An 18,336-nucleotide genomic window follows, 5' to 3' on the forward strand; every position below is an offset into this window, starting at 1 on the left:
ATATTGTTGGGTGGTTTGCTGATGGTGGAAAAATATATATTCTGATGGAGGACGTTCCTCTGTTCTAAATTTGTAAGAGAAAACAGAGTTGTTCCCTTACTTCCAACCCAAGTGCGCAAGTGCGCGCATCAAGTAATAATGAGTGTATTAATGCCCAGATTATCATTCTCACGAGGATAGAACTCTAAATATTGTCTTAATCTATTTTATAAAGAATGAAAATGAAAAGAAAAGTTAGTGATTGAACTGTCTGGTCAAACGTTTCCTACTGTCTTGACAACGTTCCTCAGGAACAGTAAGTTCAGTCTGATGGCAAACAATTGCTCGCTGCGTTACATATGTGATTCTTCTTGTTTAAAAGAAGGTGTGATAATAATCATTGGAGTTTGATAGATACAAGATTAAACAAAGTAAAAAAATAAAACAGTAATAACTATAATCAAGAGACAACAAGGTGGATGGTTTTAAAAACAGTTTAACAGAAGGAACAGATTCACTGCTCCATTCTTAAATAGTTATTTCTTCTGCTCAAGACTTAGCACTTTTTGGCTTTGTCCCAGTTTCTTATCTGCCAACTCTGATTCCTCAGCTCATGGACTAGATGGCTCACAAGTTTCCATATTCCTATGGCTCCCTTGACTCCAACATGTACTTAGTACAGAACCTTAAAATGGACGAAGTGGCTCCTTATTCCTAAGGTGACCAATAGTGTTTTTGCCATAACACTACCTTCCCCCAATGGCTAAGCTGTCTGAAATCCCTTCCTTAAGGAAGTTCCTTTCTCAGTATGTGTTCAATTTTCATTGATATTTTAAACATAATTATTCTAAACTGAAATCCCATAGACCCGAGATTCAGTTCAGAGATAACGAGTGGAAAGGAAAGAAGAAACACTTATATTGAAATGAAACAAGAAAGATTACAACAAAATATAAAATGGAGAAGTTGGTTGATGCTCGTGAGGAGTCTTAATGGATGATACAAAGTAAGGGAGAAGGGTTGTCACTTAACTACAGTTACAACTATACAAAATTAAACTACTAACTAATACTAGGTGATCTCTTCTTTTAGGACTTCAATCCTTCCAGAATTCGAAGATGTTTTTGTGTTTGGAATGTCCTATTTATAGGCAGAAGAGGGAGTGGCAGTCCTGTAAATCCTTTGGAGTTGGTTTCTTGATTGAAGGAAAAGGGCGGTGGCAACAGTGTTTGGAAGCTCTCAAATTGCTTGATGGGACAATTTTTGTTGATGATTAGCCGTTTTCTTGCAGTCCCCCATGCCTTGCTTTCTTCTTAGCCAATGAGAACTCTTGATTCTCTGCTGTTCACGTTTCTTGGTGCTTAAGTGGTGCACCGCCTTTACTTTTAGAAGACGTTGTTTCCACGTTTCCTGCAAAATGAATAGAAGCATTAAATGAAGGGAGCAGGTGTAAAAAATGCTCTCAATCCGTTCCCCTTTTAATATGTTTTCAAAGGAATACGTCATCATCCGTTCCCCCACTATGTTTTTGTCACAAATGTGCAAAACAAGTGATTTTCATGCTGAAGTTGCTCATCAGATGAGGGAACATATGGTATTTTGCCATCAAAATGAGATTAGATGGGAACGAATTTACATCCCATCAAACACCCCAAAACTAAACTGTTGGTTGTCCTCAAACAACTCAGAAAGAATGTTTTAGGCTGCTCAATTTCAAAGAATAGCTCAACATTAAAAACTTGAGCCAGTGAGCAATCATAATCTTTTCAAAAAATGAACTACTCTACATAGGTGACAAGTAGAAAGAATTTGTTCCAAGGTAAGTGAAGGTTGCTGATCTTCTGTCTCACTATCACTCAGAGCTTGGATGTGATTCTTCAGAACTTGCTTTTTTGCTGTTTTCCTATGAAGTGCAGATGTCTTCCCTTCCAAGGATCTTTTGAGAGGAGGGTTTATGGAGGTGTGGAAGATTGGTGGTCAAAATTGTGGGGCCAAGGAACGTTTACATTTGTGCTTTTGAACTGGACTTTTGCTGTTTGAGGGAACACCTTGTCATTTTGTACCTTCTTTTCTTCCTCTGAAGGAATCTTTTCTGGTATTTTCTTCTGAATTCTTTTGAATGACTATTCCCATTTTTCTTTGTTTTCTTTTCTTCTTCTCCTTTTGCTCATTTCAAATTTTTTCCTTGTCCCTTTTAGTTGACCGTGGGATGAGTGTGTGTGTGGGGTTGTACTGTGGTATGACTGGAAATGGAATTGTTTGTTTAATCGTGGAAGGTTGAGTGTTTGAAGGTTGATCCTTGTTAATGAAATTCACCTGTTCTTCAGCAGTACTGACAGCATCAAGGCAAGTTAAAAGTTTCATTGTGGTGACACCTCAGGAACGCTCTCATGAGTAAGTGTTTGGCATTTTTCGTTCCTCACCAGCTTTACTTCACACAGATCAGTTTCCTTCAAAAATCTGAAGATTAAATTCATTTCACCTTTCCTATCTCAAGCATTCAGAGTAAGAGCAAGAATGATTACTTATTGACTTTTTGCTTCATGCCATTGGTTTATTCAAAGTTTCACAGCCACAATACTATAACTGGAATGTATGTCCCAAACAGTTTGATCAAAAAAAGATTTTTCTATTTCAAAAAAGAATTAAAATTTTACACTAAGGAACGAAAAAGGAAACAAAAGTAAATTAACAGAAAACAATAAAAGGGAAATAAGCAAAATAGGAGGATAAGTAAATTAACCAAAAACTTTGAGAGCTTCATTGGTTTCTTTTCGTTCTTCAGAGTTTTGGAGGTAGAGTTTTCTGAGTTGTTTCTCAGCTCTGGTGTTATGCATGGCATGAGCAAACTGCAGGGACTCAGATGCCATTTTGATTTCATCCCTGACAGCTTGGAGGGTAGGTGCAGAAGGTGCAACACTGATGCTTTTAATGCTGTCTTTGATGATGTTGAGAAGCTGCTCTCTTTCTGTCTTCTGTTGTTCCTGGAAGGTGGTGAATGCAGATGAGAGTTGGTTCAGTTCGTTCCTTAGAGCCTTTAGGAAATTAAATAAATTAATTATGAGATTAATGAGATAATTTTATAATTGACCCTAATAATTATGAGAAGGCTTAAATAATTATGGTAAGTGATTAATAATGTTGAAAGTCGTTTTTCTGACGAAAAGTGCAGATACCGGTTCTGCCTCACGGTATAAATGCGAACCGATGAATTATCTCAGAAAATTATGAAAAGTGTGTATATATTACTAGAATAATATATAGGACTAGTATAACTAGTTTCAAGTTAAAATAATGAGAATTGGTGTCAGAAATGATACCGGCTTCGTAAAAGCGCGTACTGGCAAAGTGCTGCGAAAAATAAAATAAAAATATGACAAATCTTAGAAAAATGGCTAGGTTCAGAATCCAAAGTTTGGGATTAAAATGCTAAGCGTTGCTATTAGTTCTAATACAGTGTGATTCAGCTTAATCCATCTATAAATAGAATAGCACAACTCCCTAGGTCAGAAACACCACTCCCCTACGTGCCTCCATTTTTGAGTTTGACATTCTCATGCTTGCCACCTTATTTCCTTGAAGAAAACTCAACAAAACTCACTCTTAATATGATGAACACTTGAGTGAGTGCTTGATGAGGGGGAAATGTGTCACCTTCTGAGTTGTGGGTGCTGTGAGTGGGGTTAGGAAGGGTTGCCTCTGAGTTGCGTGTTGTAGGAGTCATTCCTCTTGGTTGTTGGACCTCCAAGTTGTGACCTTTGTGAAGAAAGGGCCAACCTTGCTACACATTTTCGTGCATCTTGAAGTCATCACCATAGGAGCTGAAGTGAGAGCTCCAAGAGCACCTCCTTGTTCTGTTTTAAGCTTGGGGTATGTTCTTGTACCTTTGATCATGAGTTTTGTTGGTTAAAAGTGGAGTCTTGGCATGTTTAATGAGTTGTTTAAGTAACTAACATAATTATTGACCTACAGGGGTTTAAAGATGCATGCTTTAAAGTTCTAATGTGTTAAAAATGGAACCTTGGGAGTGATATCTCGCGAAATGATATGATAACAAACCAGGTATGCACGGGGTGTTACATATTGCAAGACCATCGCAGCTGTATTATTGGCCATATGGGTTTACACAATATGGTGCACCACCTCCCACGTGGGTGCATTTATATCCACCATTTTACACAGTCCCACCAGCCGTTGACTAGACATATCCATCCCCGACGGTGCCCGTGTACCATAGAGGGGGCAGTAAATAGAGTGCGCCCTGGATAAAGGACATTGTACAGGATTACAGGCCTATGTGACAGCCCTCTTACATGGCCACGCCCACATCATATTCCACTGGTTCCATGCAGGACCCCCATAGAGGTCCTCTGCTCGAGATGTCGCGGGAGAGTATAGAACGATTGATGGCAGATGACGATGACCAGGATGGTGTTGCGCAGACCGACAATGATGGTGGTATTGGGAGGAACCCAACTAGGAGGCCAGATTTTGATGTAATTTATCGTCATTATTGCATGATACGAGATTGTGCGAGGGTGATCATTGACCGAGCTAGACTACCTCTGTTATGTAGATTTCTTTTTTTAGATATGCATATTTCGGACATATTATTTTTTTGGTTATCTTGGTTATGTATGATGATGCACATTTCTGACATATTATTTTTTTGGCTATCCTGGTTATGTATGATGATGCATATTTCGGACATATTATTTTTTTTGGTTATCCTGGTTATGTATAATGATGCACTATGGACATTTTGATATAATATAACCCATACTGAAAAAACAACGTAGTAAGAACACTTACATATATAATACATATAACATTGCTAAACAACTTTTAACTAATATGTGGTACAAAACCCGAAATGATCAAGATTGCATAGTTAGGTTCCGCGCAGGACAATTACGCTTATTGCGGCCAACTATCCTACAAAAACTGCATCACGTGCGAGTCGTGGTACCTTCTCGTACGTCTAATCATTACGTAAACGACTGCTTTTAGGCCTTCCTTTTTGTCGCCTCGTCGACATATCTGGGATTACAATTGGTCCAACATGGGGTAGTATGAATTCCTCATTGTCGATTAGGAACCATTTCCCTGAGTATACGTGGCGTTGATATGCGGCACTATAAACAGGATCAATGTATTGCATTGGATCGTGGTTGGTAGCTATGATATGGCTACACGGGTACCTAAAAGCAGTAAATTCACCATACTGACATTTCCGATCAGGTAATAAAACCAATCATTTCCTATCCCCCCGATTAGTATGCTAGTTGTACATTTCTTGAACCTTAAATCTTGTCTTCTGAGGATCATAACATGTACCAAAATGTGTGTTGGCTTTTTGTTGATTTTCCAAATATGCTTGCCATAGTACTTTGGTGAACTGACCCCCCATGCTAACCGGGGTATGATGAGCATAAGTTCAGGTCCGAAGCTCATGCTAACCGGTACAATGAGCATATCAAGAAGAAATCCTTTGTTAGAGAAAGGGTATTCTATCTAAAGCAAGGGCAGCATCCAAATTTCTACAACATCATGGTGGCCCGAGGGTGGAGAGCATTCGGGAGACTTCCCGCACCTGCCCATGAGGAGTTAGTCCGAGAGTTTTATGCAAATGCTTACACTGTTGAGCAAGGAGCCAACATGGAACATGTAAGCTATGTCAGGGGGAAGGAAGTACTGTATGATTCTGATACAATTCAGGAGCTGCTTGAAACAGCAAACCATGATTCAGCTGGCCGGACTACCTGCAATTTCCAAAACACTCACGACACCATCACGTATGAGATGGAGGATCCCTTTGGAGTAGCCGAGCCAATCCTCTTGAGTCTCACACTTCCTGGAGAGAAGCGGGACCCCAGTAAAGATGGAAGCCAACCAAAGAAATTTGGCTGAAACAACTGAATAATGTGGCTAAGGTATGACACCACTTCATTAATAGCAACATCATGCCCAGTTCCAATCAAACTGAAATAGTGGTGAAGCGAGTTTTCCTCATTTATACTGTGATGAAGGGGCTGAGAGTGGATTTTCCTAGGATACTAGCTGGCAGTATCTATGACATGGCCCATAAGAAGGACAAGACAGCAACCATTGGCCATGCCTCTCTGATTTAGAATTTATATGCAGTAGCAGGAGTGGGGATCCCTACAGAGGGAGATACCATCCCATTGAAGCCCATCATAGATGCGAAATACATTTCTACTTATATAAGAGGATCCTCTGTTCCTGGAGATGACGGCCCAGTGCCACCACCAGAGACTCGCGGCAGACCAAGACGCGCACCCAGACCATCTGCTCCAGCTGAGAGACCACCAATTTCGACTACTGACAGCCGACTGGATGATCTGGAGACGCAGATAGGATTTCTCAGGAGGAGGCTCAGGCATATGGATCACAGGGAGCAAGAGTATCAGACGTATATGACAACATATCATCACCCTGCTCGACCTGATGGACCTCCACCTTTCCAGCCCACACCTTATGATGGATCAGATGAGGAGGCCACTTTTGATGCTGCCAGGCGGAGCACTTCGACAGCCCAGGCCACCACTTCACATGCTGTAGAGGATGCCGATGCTGATGTCAAACAGGATGATGAGGACATAGAGATGACTCCTGCCGTTGTCCGAGACGCTGAGGAGGACGACAGAGATGATTGAGACATTGGCTCATTTATGACACCCCCTTTCCCATTCTCCCTTTTACTTTCTTTCGATGATTTGAGATTAGCATCTTTTGTTGATATGCTAACCTGTGACATGTTTCATATTATCGCTTTTATGACTGATGAGTTAGATTGTTTCATGCTGTTTCAGAATAAGCGACTAGTTATGCTTAGCTTGCACACGATTTATTTTTAGATTTAAATCTATTGCTAAGGATAACAACATTTAAACCTGGGAATGGAGAATGCGCGCTCCATCTAAGCACATTGGATTGAGACTAGAGGAATTTTTCATGAGTATACACAGAATCTCCGGTCAAGACAGGGAACTATCTCATATCCCTTTTACTGCAATTTTTAATTTTTGTTTTTACAAGTTTTAATTAGATAATTTTAATTGTTTTTGTTGAAAAACCCCAAGCCAAATTTTTTGTGTGAAAATTCTTAAAAGTTTTCAAAGTTTCTTAGTGTTTTAAATTGGAAAAATGGCGGGATGTTTTAAATAGTAATTGATTCAGAGCATGATGATGCACTTACCTATAATTTTTATGAACATCATTGCAATAAGTGACATGATTCATTGAATATATTGTTTGATATTGAAAGTTGTTTGAGGAAAAGAACAGGGAAATTACTGTGCATTCATAACCGTGAGGTTTTGAGCCTATACAGAAATTTTTTATTGAGTGTGCATTCCATTGTTGAGATACTCTAGAACTTATTTTGTTTCTTGATTGAAATAGTCTATGATTTATTCTGTAGAGATGATAGAGGCATGTTCTTTCTCTAACTAGATGGCCAAATAGCTAACCTAGATGATATTCCTTAGTTAAGCCCCCTTGAGCCTAGACTTTTTTGTTCATGAATAACCCTTGAATGTGAATAGCCACTTCTCCAATTGAATCCTTACCTTAATAGCAGATTAATTTCAGATTTCAAGAAAGGAGTGGATATGAGTTTCAACTATGCAGGCGTTCAATGGAATGAAGAAATGCAAGCAAAAGGGCAAAGCCCAAGGAAGAAAGCAGAAGGAAAAGTTGATTAGAATCAAGAAAAGCGAGCAAAATGCTCAAAACAAAGAAAGGAAAAGAAGTGAAAAGCAAGAAAATATGCTTAGAAAGAAAACGACAAAAGAAAATGGTTCAATGAAGCAGAACAAAGAACTGGAAAGAAGAAGAAAAGCTTTACAGCCGGAAGAAACGCACAACACTTGTTCCATTCCTTAATCTGAATTGATCTTTCCCTCCCTTTCACCAGCCACGTTACAACCTTGCGAAAGACCTCTTGATCTGCTTGATTTATCTTAAGAACTGTGGAGAGTGAGAATATAAGCAAGCCTATGGTAGTGTTGATTCAGTGGAATAAGAGAGAAACACCAACCCTCTAGACAGTTGAACGAGAGTGAATTATAAACCTAGTGAGGGAGTATCTCAGGAAGTTTCCCCTGTTCTTGATCTTAAGGAATTTCATTAAAAGTTTTTACCGATGGATTATTGATCTTATTGTTTTGATGTATCATCCTTTCCTTAAGTCTGAATGCTCTGTAGTCATTTCTCTGATTAAATTCTGCCTATGAATTCCATGCAATTGAGAGTCTAGATTGAATTCCATTAAGTTTATTCTAGTGCATTGCTGAGGATAACAATGTTCAAATCTGGGAATGGTTGATAAACCCTTGGTTTACCATGTTTTTAGGCTTAAATATGATGGATATATGTTGTGAATTGCATGAAAAATTAGGGTTTTATACCGCAAAGTTACAATAATTGAATAACTTGCTAACATGTTGTCATATTTCTTATTTCAAAGGATTTTTGACATCTATTATGGCTTTTTGGAGCCAAAGAAATACAACAAGATGAGTTCAAACCTCAAAGAAGCAAGATTTCAAGTGTGTACCAGCTGAAGGAGGACGTTTTGGCGTCCATGAAGCATGTGTAAACGTACAAAAGGAAGAAAAACACCATTGCCCCTGGAGGAGAACGTTTTGGCGCACAACAGCATGCCAAAACATCCAGAAAACAACCAAAACCATTCGAAGAGCACGTTTTGGCATGCTACTGGACGCCAAAACATGTGAAGGCAGACAAGAATACATATCAAGAACGTTTTAGCGCGCTACAACATGCTAAAACGTCCATACACGGTCAAGCCAACTCCAGGAAAGATTTGATCAAGGTATGCAAGCAGATTCCATAAAGATACAAGGAGGAAACAACTCAACCTTGATTTGAAATAAGATATAAATCCAATGGGAAGATGTGATGAAGATACAACAAAGATTTGAAGCTCTAATTCGTCAACCAAATCTCCAAGATATTACATGCAAAAAGGAAACAAAGATGAAATCAAATACAAATCTGATATGGATTCATTGGGAGATTTAATGAGGGATACAACTCCTATGGTTATAAATAAGAAGCTTGGGAGCAGACCAACTCACTCATTCACCAATTCAGAAATTCATTCATCCCCATTCATACTCCAAGGAGGAATCCTGTTGCGGAGCACTGGAACACTGAGGAACCAAGTCAACATTACACCAATGGAGGCTTGGGGTTCTCTTTTCTTTATTATTTGTTTTCAATTCAGTATGCTAGAGTAGTCTTTTATGTAGTTAAGGGTAGATGGAACCCAATTGAATCTTTATGTTTATGAATTAAATTGTCTCCGAATCCTGTTCTTTTTATAATTGAATAAATTATCCATCTTTAATGCTTTCTATGAGTTTGTTCCTTATAGAATGATTTTGGGGAATTGTATGACAATAGGGATGTTGGTGGCATGAACCCTGACTTGATAATTTATCATAATTCTTGTGATCTAGGAATAGGAATAGAATAGACATAGGGTAATTATGCAATCTTGTAATTCTTGATCTTAATGCATATTTTCTTGGGGAATAATCGGGGAACTAGAGTTCTTTCAAGATTACATAGATTTATGGTAACAAGGAATTGAGCCGTAATTAACTCAGATAGAATTGATTGGCAATATTTTAAGAAACGGATTCTTGTTCATTTAATTCATAACATATTGAGGATATTGGGGGAAGTCGAAACCTTAACTACGCTTGTTTTAAATCTTAATCAAACATCATCTTCATTCATCCTTTTAATTCTGAATTTTCATATTGCATGCCTTTACTCGTTTTTAATTCTAAGTTCCTTGAATCACAACTCTCTTCATCTAAATTCTCTTAAAACAAACCTTTGATTGTCCAACTAAAACGCAATTAGAGAACTAGTGCTTGAAATTTTGATCCTCGTGGGAACGATCTAGTACTCCGGTACACTTTATTACTTTCACGATCGATGCACTTGCCGAGTCGCAACAAGGCCACAAGGAGTTAATGCGAAGCAAATCAAGCTGCGGGCTTTTCCATTCTCCTTGGATGGTGGAGCTAAGGATTGGCTGTACTACCTGCCACCCTCGTCCATTGCAAGTTGGGCTGATATGTCTAGGCTATTCCTCGAGAAGTACTTTCCTTCATCAAGGGCCACTGTAATCAGAAAGGAAATCAGTGGAATAAGGCAAGCAAATGGAGAAAATTTGTACGAATACTGGGAGTGGTTCAAGAGAATTTTCGCGAGCTGTCCATGTCATCAAATTCCTGACCAACTAATTATTGTTTACTTCTATGAGGGACTGCTACATATGGATAGGAACCTGATTGATGCTGCCAGTGGAGCAGTTCTTGTTGACAAAACACCCGATGAAGCGAAGGCGTTGATCTCAAACATGGCTGCAAAAGCTCAATAGTTTGGAACGAGAGCCAATAGCAGCGTTGTGTACCAGGTGCAAGCGACTCCGACCCAGCCTTCAGCAGTGGCATCAAGTACTGACAATCAGAGAGTTGAAAATAGATTTGATGAACTAGCAACCATGGTGAGACAGTTGGCAATTACCCAGACAGTCCAGACTTATGCTCCACAGTCCGGCAATCCATGTGGCATATGTGGTGACCCTTTTCACCCCACTGATGCTTCCCCTCTCAGCAAGAGGGCCCTATTCCTACAGAACTGTCAGTAGCTGTAGACTTTCCTGGGAAACCACAGTTTCAGCAGCAGAATAATCCATTCTCCAACGCATACAATCCTGGCTGTAAGAATCATCCCAACCTCAGATGGAACCAAAATCAGAAAAATGTTCCATATCAACAGAGTCAGCAAAATATTCCATATCAGCAGAAGCAACAGTTCATCCCACAGCAGCGACAATAACAAGCACCAGTGCAACAACAAAATAATGGTAGTGGTCCTTCCTTAGAGGACTTAATGAAACAGATGACCACCAACCAACAATCTGGCATTTCAACAGAGGACAAAATCCACAATCCAGAATTTGCAGACACATATTGGGGAATTGGAGACATCAATGAACCAGGCCCAACCTTCCAGCAGCTCCCATTCCATCACAGACAGTTCCAAATCCAAAGGGAAGCGGCAATGTTTGTGCTATTTCTCTACGGTCTGGCAAAATAGTAGAGGAGCCAACCCAAGCTGCCGTTGAGCCAACCCAGGGAAGTGACACTAGTGCAGGGAAGCAGAACACTGATATGTCTGATATGCACATCTCCTTGCCTTTCCCTCAAAGAGCCACCCAGTCTAAGAAGAAAGCGGAAAAAGCTCAAGATAAAGAGATTCTTGACACCTTCAGAAAGGTAGAGATAAATATCCTACTCCTGGATGCGATTCAGCAAATTCCAAGATATGCAAAGTTTATGAAGGAGTTGTGCACTAACAAGAGGAGGCTGAAAGGAGATGAGCGAGTTAGCGTCAGTCAGAATGTGTCAACACTCATCCAGCCCATGCCCAAAAAGTTTCAAGATCTAGGGACATTTACTATTCTTTGCATTATTGGGAATTCTATTTTTCATGATTGCATGTTAGACATAGGCGCATCCATTAATGTTATGCCTGAATCTGTGTATATGTCTCTTGGTCTTGGTCCCTTGCGTGCTACTGGTATTGTTGTTCAGTTAGCCAACAAGAGTAGAGTTCACCCTTCTAGTGTAGTTGAGGATATATTAGTTAGGGTGAACAATCTGATTTTTCATGCTGATTTCTATATCTTAGGGATGGAGGGTGAGACTTCTAGTAGTACAATTATACTTGGTAGACCTTTCATGAAAACTGCTAGGACTAAGATAGATGTGCATGCTGGTACTCTTTCCATAGAATTTGGTGATAGCATGGTCAATTTTAATATTTTTGATGCCATGAAATTTCCTAGGGAAGAGCATTCTGTTTTCTGTATTGATGTAATAGATGAAGTGGTTGATGATATCTTTGCTGATTTAACTGCTCAATATCCAGAATTTTCGTCCTTCCTTGATTTTGATCTGTCATATGGTTGTACCGACAGTAGTGACTGTACAACTTGTGCTGAGATAGCGTTGTGATGTTCTGATTTTAATCACGCATTGGATGATGATTTGCACAGTGGTTCTGCATTGAAGTTGAATTCTAAATTGCTAGTTGAAATTATTGATGATTCTATTTCTGAGAATTTGATTGCAGGCTTAGATGTTAATGTGTTTTCTGCAGAACCTGCACCCACTAGACTTCTCCCACCCACTGAGCAGCCACCTAAGTTGGAACTGAAGGTTCTGCCTGACCATCTGAAGTATGTATATCTGGAGGAAAATTAGCAGTTACCTATGATAGTGGCCAAGAACCTTCTACCTGAGCAGGAGGAAAAGCTTCTGACATTGCTGAAAGAAAATAAAAAGGCAATTGGATGGACTTTAGCATATATTGTGGTAATCAGCCCTTCCATGTGCATGCACCGCATTTTGCTTGAGGAAGGTACAAAACCAGTGAGGCAACCCCAGAGGCGCCTAAACCCGCTCATCCTAGAAGTGGTGAAGAATAAAGTCACCAAGCTTTTATAGGCTGGCATCATTTATCCCATTTCAGATAGCCAGTGGGTCAGCCCGGTTCAAGTGGTTCCTAAGAAGTCTAGAGTGACTGTAGTAGCGAATCAGAAAAATGAACTGGTTTCGGCAAGAGCTCATAATAGTTGGAGAGTCTGCATAGATTACCGTAGACTAAATCAAGCAACTCGCAAGGATCACTACCCTTTGTCATTTATTGATCAGATGCTTGAGCTGTTGGCCGGTAAATCTCATTACTGCTTCTTAGACGGATATTCTGGTTACTTCCAGATTCATATTGAACCTGAGGATCAGGAGAAGACCACCTTCACATGTCCCCTTAGCACATATGCATATAGGAGGATGTCCCTTTGGCACCTGACGGATATTCTCATTAATGCTTCTATGAAGGAACACCACAGCAACATGAGGATACAGAGATGGAAGCAGAGTTCAGGCTGCTTGATGCTGCTTATTCTCCTTAGAGAGTTCAGGGAGTTCTCTTCCCTCTTTTTCTTTTCTTTCTGTTATTTGCATTTTTATTTTTATTTCTTTTTTTTTTTAGTTTTTGACTTTCATAGGTAGATTTTCCTCTTCTTTTTGGTAATTATTGAGTGGTACATGGAGTAGACTTAGATCACAGTGTTTGATAGCATAGTCTGTTAGGTATTGATCTCGATTCTTGGATTGCAATACCTGTTGATTGATGTTGTGCTGTTGATTGCATGATTTGGTTGACCCTTGTGACGTTTTGAGCCTGTATACATGGCATACATCTTTTGGCCATTATTTCTTTCTTGTGTGCTTCTGCTCTTGATCTTTGTTCTCTAGAACTTACTCCGGTTCTTTTTGAAACTGTATTTTTCACTTACATGCATGAATATGATTCAGACATTCATTTTTATATTTTACCCACTTTAGCCAGATAGTCATCCCTTACATTATTATCCCTCGGTGAGCCCCTTTGAGCCTTTATATCATTTGTTTCTTAAGCCACCTTACAAGCTTAAGTGAAAAACCAATTAATTCCACACCCTGGAGATCTACTGAGCATTGGTTTCACTGTGATGTTGTGTTTAAGTGTAGGGGTTTGCCTGAGACATGCAAAAGTTTAAGTGTGGGGGGTGACCATATAATTCTTTTCTGTTATGCGTTTTGTTTTAAAAAAACAAAAATAAAAAAAAAACAAAAAAAAGAGCAAAAAGAAAAAAAATGTGTTTATTTCTATCTTTTCTCTGTCTTTGTTTTATTTTCTTAGTGTAGTTCTTAACTTTTGCTCTTGTAGATTTCTAGGGTGTTTAACCTTCGTTTCCATATTTCATCCATACCTTCACCTCAGCCCCATTACAACCCTACATAAACCCCTCTTGATTGTGCATGCATGTGTTAGTAGCAGTGGAGAAGTAGAACTCGAGAAAGCCTATGGTAGAATGATTTTCTTTAGTAGATTTGAGTGATACACTGATTACCTGATACACTTGAGAGAAAAATATTGAGAGCACCCTGTAAGGAACCATTTTCTGTAATTAGCATGTGCAGTTGAAATTAGTAAGTCTTGTGATTTGAGATTAGGGAATTTTCGTCCTGATTGGTTTATCTGTGAAAGACTTGTGATCTTTGTGTATTTTCTATATGGTTGTTGATTGTTAGAAAGGATTGGTTGGTCTTAGTTTTTGCTTTCTATTTTAATTTTTGCCTAGGAGTGCAAAAAGATAAGTGTAGGGGAATTTGATAACACATATTTTGTTACACTTATTTATTATTCTTGGTTACTATTTTTTAGAATTTATTTGAGTTAAATAAAGGTCTTTTGGGTCAAATCATAATTCTAGATTTTGATTGGGTTTAATTGATTTTTATTAGAATTTTCCAGATTTACACTACTTTCGTATTTTGGCTACAGATGTCCGATTGACTCCGTTCTTGTTGCGTTTTGCAGCTAACATAAAGGGCTACAATCGATATTTCAGCCACTGAAGCCCAATTCGGACAGGAAAATGGTCTAAACCTGAGCCCAAGATGACGTGTTTTTGCTGGAATTTTATTTTGACATTTGGACTTATAAATTAAATTAGGACCCAATGTGTTTAGGGCCCAAGGCCATGTTTTAATGTTTTATTTTATTTTATTCAGCTTTTATTTTATGTATGGGTTGAAGTGTTGGAACCCTAACCCGTTCTGAATGAGGGTTATTTAAGGGAAACTTTAGGAAACCGTTCAGCAGTCAGATTTTGGAATTGAGCAATTTGTTTGAGTTTTCTTTATCAAAATTCTGCACTCTTTCTTTTCATCTTCTTCTTCTTCTTTTACTTTATTTTATTTTGAATGATGTTTAACCTCGCGATGCTAGGCTAAACACCTTTAATCAATCTAAGGTTAAAGGTTTGTTAGTTTATTTTAGAGGATCTATTTTTAACTTTTTAAATTAGTTTCATTTTTTTCCAATTCAGGTTGAATATCATGCGATTGTAGGCATTCAAACTGAATAATGTGATTGCATTCTATAAGGGAAAATTGATCATTAGATTTAATGGTCAGATTAATTTACCCGATGAACATAAGTTGAACAGATCAAAACTACTACGATCGTATAGTTGAGATATTGTATTCAACCAAACTCTAGGCGATAGTCTAGAGAGGGTTTCCAATTGAATTTGAGGATTTCGAATTTAATTAGGGCTAATCACAAATCGATAATTATCTTTTAATCCAATGACGAAATAAATTAATGATTCCTGATTCCTTAGGTTGATTGCTTTTTAATTTTGATTTTTAAATCCCTTTTTCAAGTCTGTTTTCATTTAAATTTCAAATCAACAAAATCCCCCTTTCCTTTTTTATATTTTATCTTACCGAACGTTTTTGATTTCTAGCAGGTTCTTTGGAAGACGATCTGAGTTGCCCTATCACTACATAGCTAAGCTCGATAATTTGCGTGGGTTCGACAGCGCACGTCCCTATCCTTTGCATCATATGCGATACTCCATTTCTCTTTTCGAATGCGATCTATCCATCCGGCTATTTGTGGACATGCTTCTTTTAATTTCTCTAACCCAGCATAAAAATCCAACCGCGAAGTTGTATAACTTGCATACAATAACAAAGACCGAAGCTTTAAGAAATATTCCACACAAGATGCAAAAAACTACATGAATAAGTCGAAAACTATCCCTAACGTCTTCAATTGCTGCTTCAACATTACATTCTTGAACTTGTGGTTGAAGTTACTCGCAAGATGTCAAATACAGTTAACGTGGTATGCTTTGCGTGGTTGCCAGCCCAGCGCCGTATTATTGACTGCGGATAGTATGGCTGCATGTCGATCAGATATAAGACAAATGCCTTCTTTACCCGAGGCACATCGAGCAGTCAAGCGAGACAGAGATTGACCACATTGTAATCTTAATTTCTTGTATATTGTCTTCTTCAGTTCATTAAAGCTACACTGCGGGCTCATGCACAATATTTTTGTATCTTCTTCAAAAACTTGCCCATTAGGGCCAAAATATTTCCTCTAATTGTAATAGACTAAGACAATTAATGAATTATTGCCATCACTATTTTTTAAAAATTTTGGATGAAAAAAAAAGAACAAAAATGCAACTTCGGATGACTATATATTGAACAATGTGAAAAATGGGATGTAAAAAAAAGTAGACAACAGAAACACAATATAAAATTAACTGAACAGAAATGAAATGTAAAACCACAGAAGAGAAACAACACTCTAACCAACCATTGATGCATGAAATGGGAGAGGGGGTGGTGAATTTATTGAACTAAAAATGCTGCACTGTTGGGTGACTTTGACATGCGTGAAAAACGTTCCACGTAAGCCGCTTTGCTGGCCAACGACTATAGCCACGTGTCAGAAAAGCTAACACGTAAGCAGATTTTCTGCTCAGCGAATATGGCCATGTGTCAGAAAAAGACACGTAATATGCCAAGCTGCGTAGCATTTTAGGCTGCGTGGCAGGCTGATGCAAAATCTGTCTGCCACATAATCTCACTGCACTGTGCAGTGGCATACATAGCCATGAACTTGTTGCCACGTGTGCACACCTAGCTCGCCAGGTGTTGTAGAGAGTTAGGTGACGTGGCATTTTAGAAAAAAAAATTTAGTCTGTTGTGAATAGTGTGACATTTTGGTTGTTGTCCCGTAGAGCTAATCAAGATATAAATGCTTGATAGATTGAGTTGATGGATCATTAGCTTCTTTCTAAATAAAATTTAAAATGTGAAGGGATATAATTAATTAAAATTTAAGAATAGATTTTTTTTATTAATTTTAAAAAATAATTTCACTTTAAGAAAAAAAATTTAAAAATACTTGTCACAATAATATTTCTCTAATATTTCAATTTTTTATTCACATGTTTATATGCAATTTTGTATAAGATAAACAAGAAAGAGAAGATAATAAAATTGAATTTTTTCACTTTATTCCTCATAAAAAGGATATAATAAAAAGTGCAAAAAATAAGATGTTGGAATAATATTATACCTTGAATTCAAGTTGAAGGGTCCCTAGCTTCTTTCTAAATTTTATTTAATTCAAAATATAGCGTGATATTAACTTATTAAAATTCAAGAATAGATATAATAATATTATACCTTGAATTCAAGTTGAAGGATCCCTAGCTTCTTTCTAAATTTTATTTAATTCAAAATATAGCGTGATATTAACTTAATAAAATTCAAGAATATATATATATATATATATATATATATATATATATATATATTTATAAATTCACAAACGCCTTTTTAAAATATATGTTGCAATTGTGTTTCTCTTCCATTTCATTTTTTACGGAATTTTTTAACATAATTATGCAAGTTTGTGTCCTGTTTATCCTTTCAATGAAATAAATTGTTGTGCGAAAGAGTGGATTAGAAAATATAATATAAAATTATTAATATAATTTTTGAGTTTAATGGTTCTCTTTTTTTTTTTTTATAACATAATGGTTCTCTTATCATGTAAGATAAAGTTAATTATCTCCTATTACTTGATAGAGTTTTCGAATTGAGATAAAGAAAATCATAATTATAAAGAGTAGTATGAACTTAAAATAAATTAAAATTACAAAAGTATCTTTCTTTCTATCTCAAAACTATGTCATTTTGGGTTATACGAGATAAGTTATCTCTTGTAAAAGAAAAATTTAATTTAAACCCATAATTTTTATTTAATAATTTAAAATTCTTAGTTAAAATAATTGTTTAATGACATATTGAGCAATTTTTTATGAAATAAAAGAAGAAAGAGAAAATTAAAAAAATAAATTCTTTCACTTTTTTAAAAAAAAAAAGATAAAATAAAAGTGTTAAAAATACCATGTCGGTATAAGATTATGTGCATGACTTAACTTTTCTTTCACTTCGTTGTATCACTTTTCTTATCCGATAATAATTATCCTTGCTAGTTGATGTGTTCAACATTCAGTATTATTAAGTATTGAGGAAAGCATGTTATATATTAACAGGTTGGGAGGCTCAGACTCAAAATATAATGGGTTGGGTATGTGAGGTTGGAATTTAAGGTTGGAAAAGTTCAAACCCAAAACCATATCAACATCTGTTAGTATCTAAAAAAATTTACATCCGCCATAATTTGGCAGCCATCATATCATACGAGAAACATTTCAACATTTCAAAACTTCAGAATACCATTCTGTTCTGTTACGTGCAAAATGAATATATACTGGTTGTTGTTTTTATTGTGTTATACTGGTTGCCAAATTTTGTAATCACAGTTATCAATATTTTTTTAAAATCGACACTTAAAAAAATG

General features: G+C 37.3%; 1 protein-coding gene across 1 annotated transcript; it reads left to right on the top strand.

Annotated features, from left to right (window-relative positions):
* Positions 1-10,546: 10,546 nt before the first annotated feature.
* Positions 10,547-13,024, top strand: LOC133309302 (uncharacterized). Its single transcript, XM_061510066.1, has 6 exons — positions 10,547-10,685; positions 11,062-11,826; positions 11,932-12,061; positions 12,107-12,289; positions 12,587-12,783; positions 12,951-13,024. Exons 1-6 carry the CDS (start codon positions 10,547-10,549, stop codon positions 13,022-13,024), a joined length of 1,488 nt encoding a protein of 495 aa, XP_061366050.1.
* Positions 13,025-18,336: the final 5,312 nt, after the last annotated feature.

The sequence above is a fragment of the Gastrolobium bilobum genome, unplaced genomic scaffold (assembly GCF_033153095.1).
Source record: "Gastrolobium bilobum isolate Gb01-03AN ecotype WA unplaced genomic scaffold, APGP_CSIRO_Gbil_v1 utg78659, whole genome shotgun sequence".
In the NCBI taxonomy this organism is placed as follows: Eukaryota; Viridiplantae; Streptophyta; class Magnoliopsida; order Fabales; family Fabaceae; genus Gastrolobium; species Gastrolobium bilobum.

What these genes read in the sequence shown, in the direction of transcription:
- LOC133309302 (XM_061510066.1), top strand. Translation starts at nt 10,547, where the DNA reads ATGGTGAGACAGTTGGCAATTACCCAGACAGTCCAGACTTATGCTCCA. An exon ending in TAAGATAGATGTGCATGCTG is followed by an intron (nt 11,827 to 11,931) that starts GTACTCTTTCCA and finishes TTGATGTAATAG; the next exon opens with ATGAAGTGGTTGATGATATC. An exon ending in GTTCTGCCTGACCATCTGAA is followed by an intron (nt 12,290 to 12,586) that starts GTATGTATATCT and finishes CATTTCAGATAG; the next exon opens with CCAGTGGGTCAGCCCGGTTC.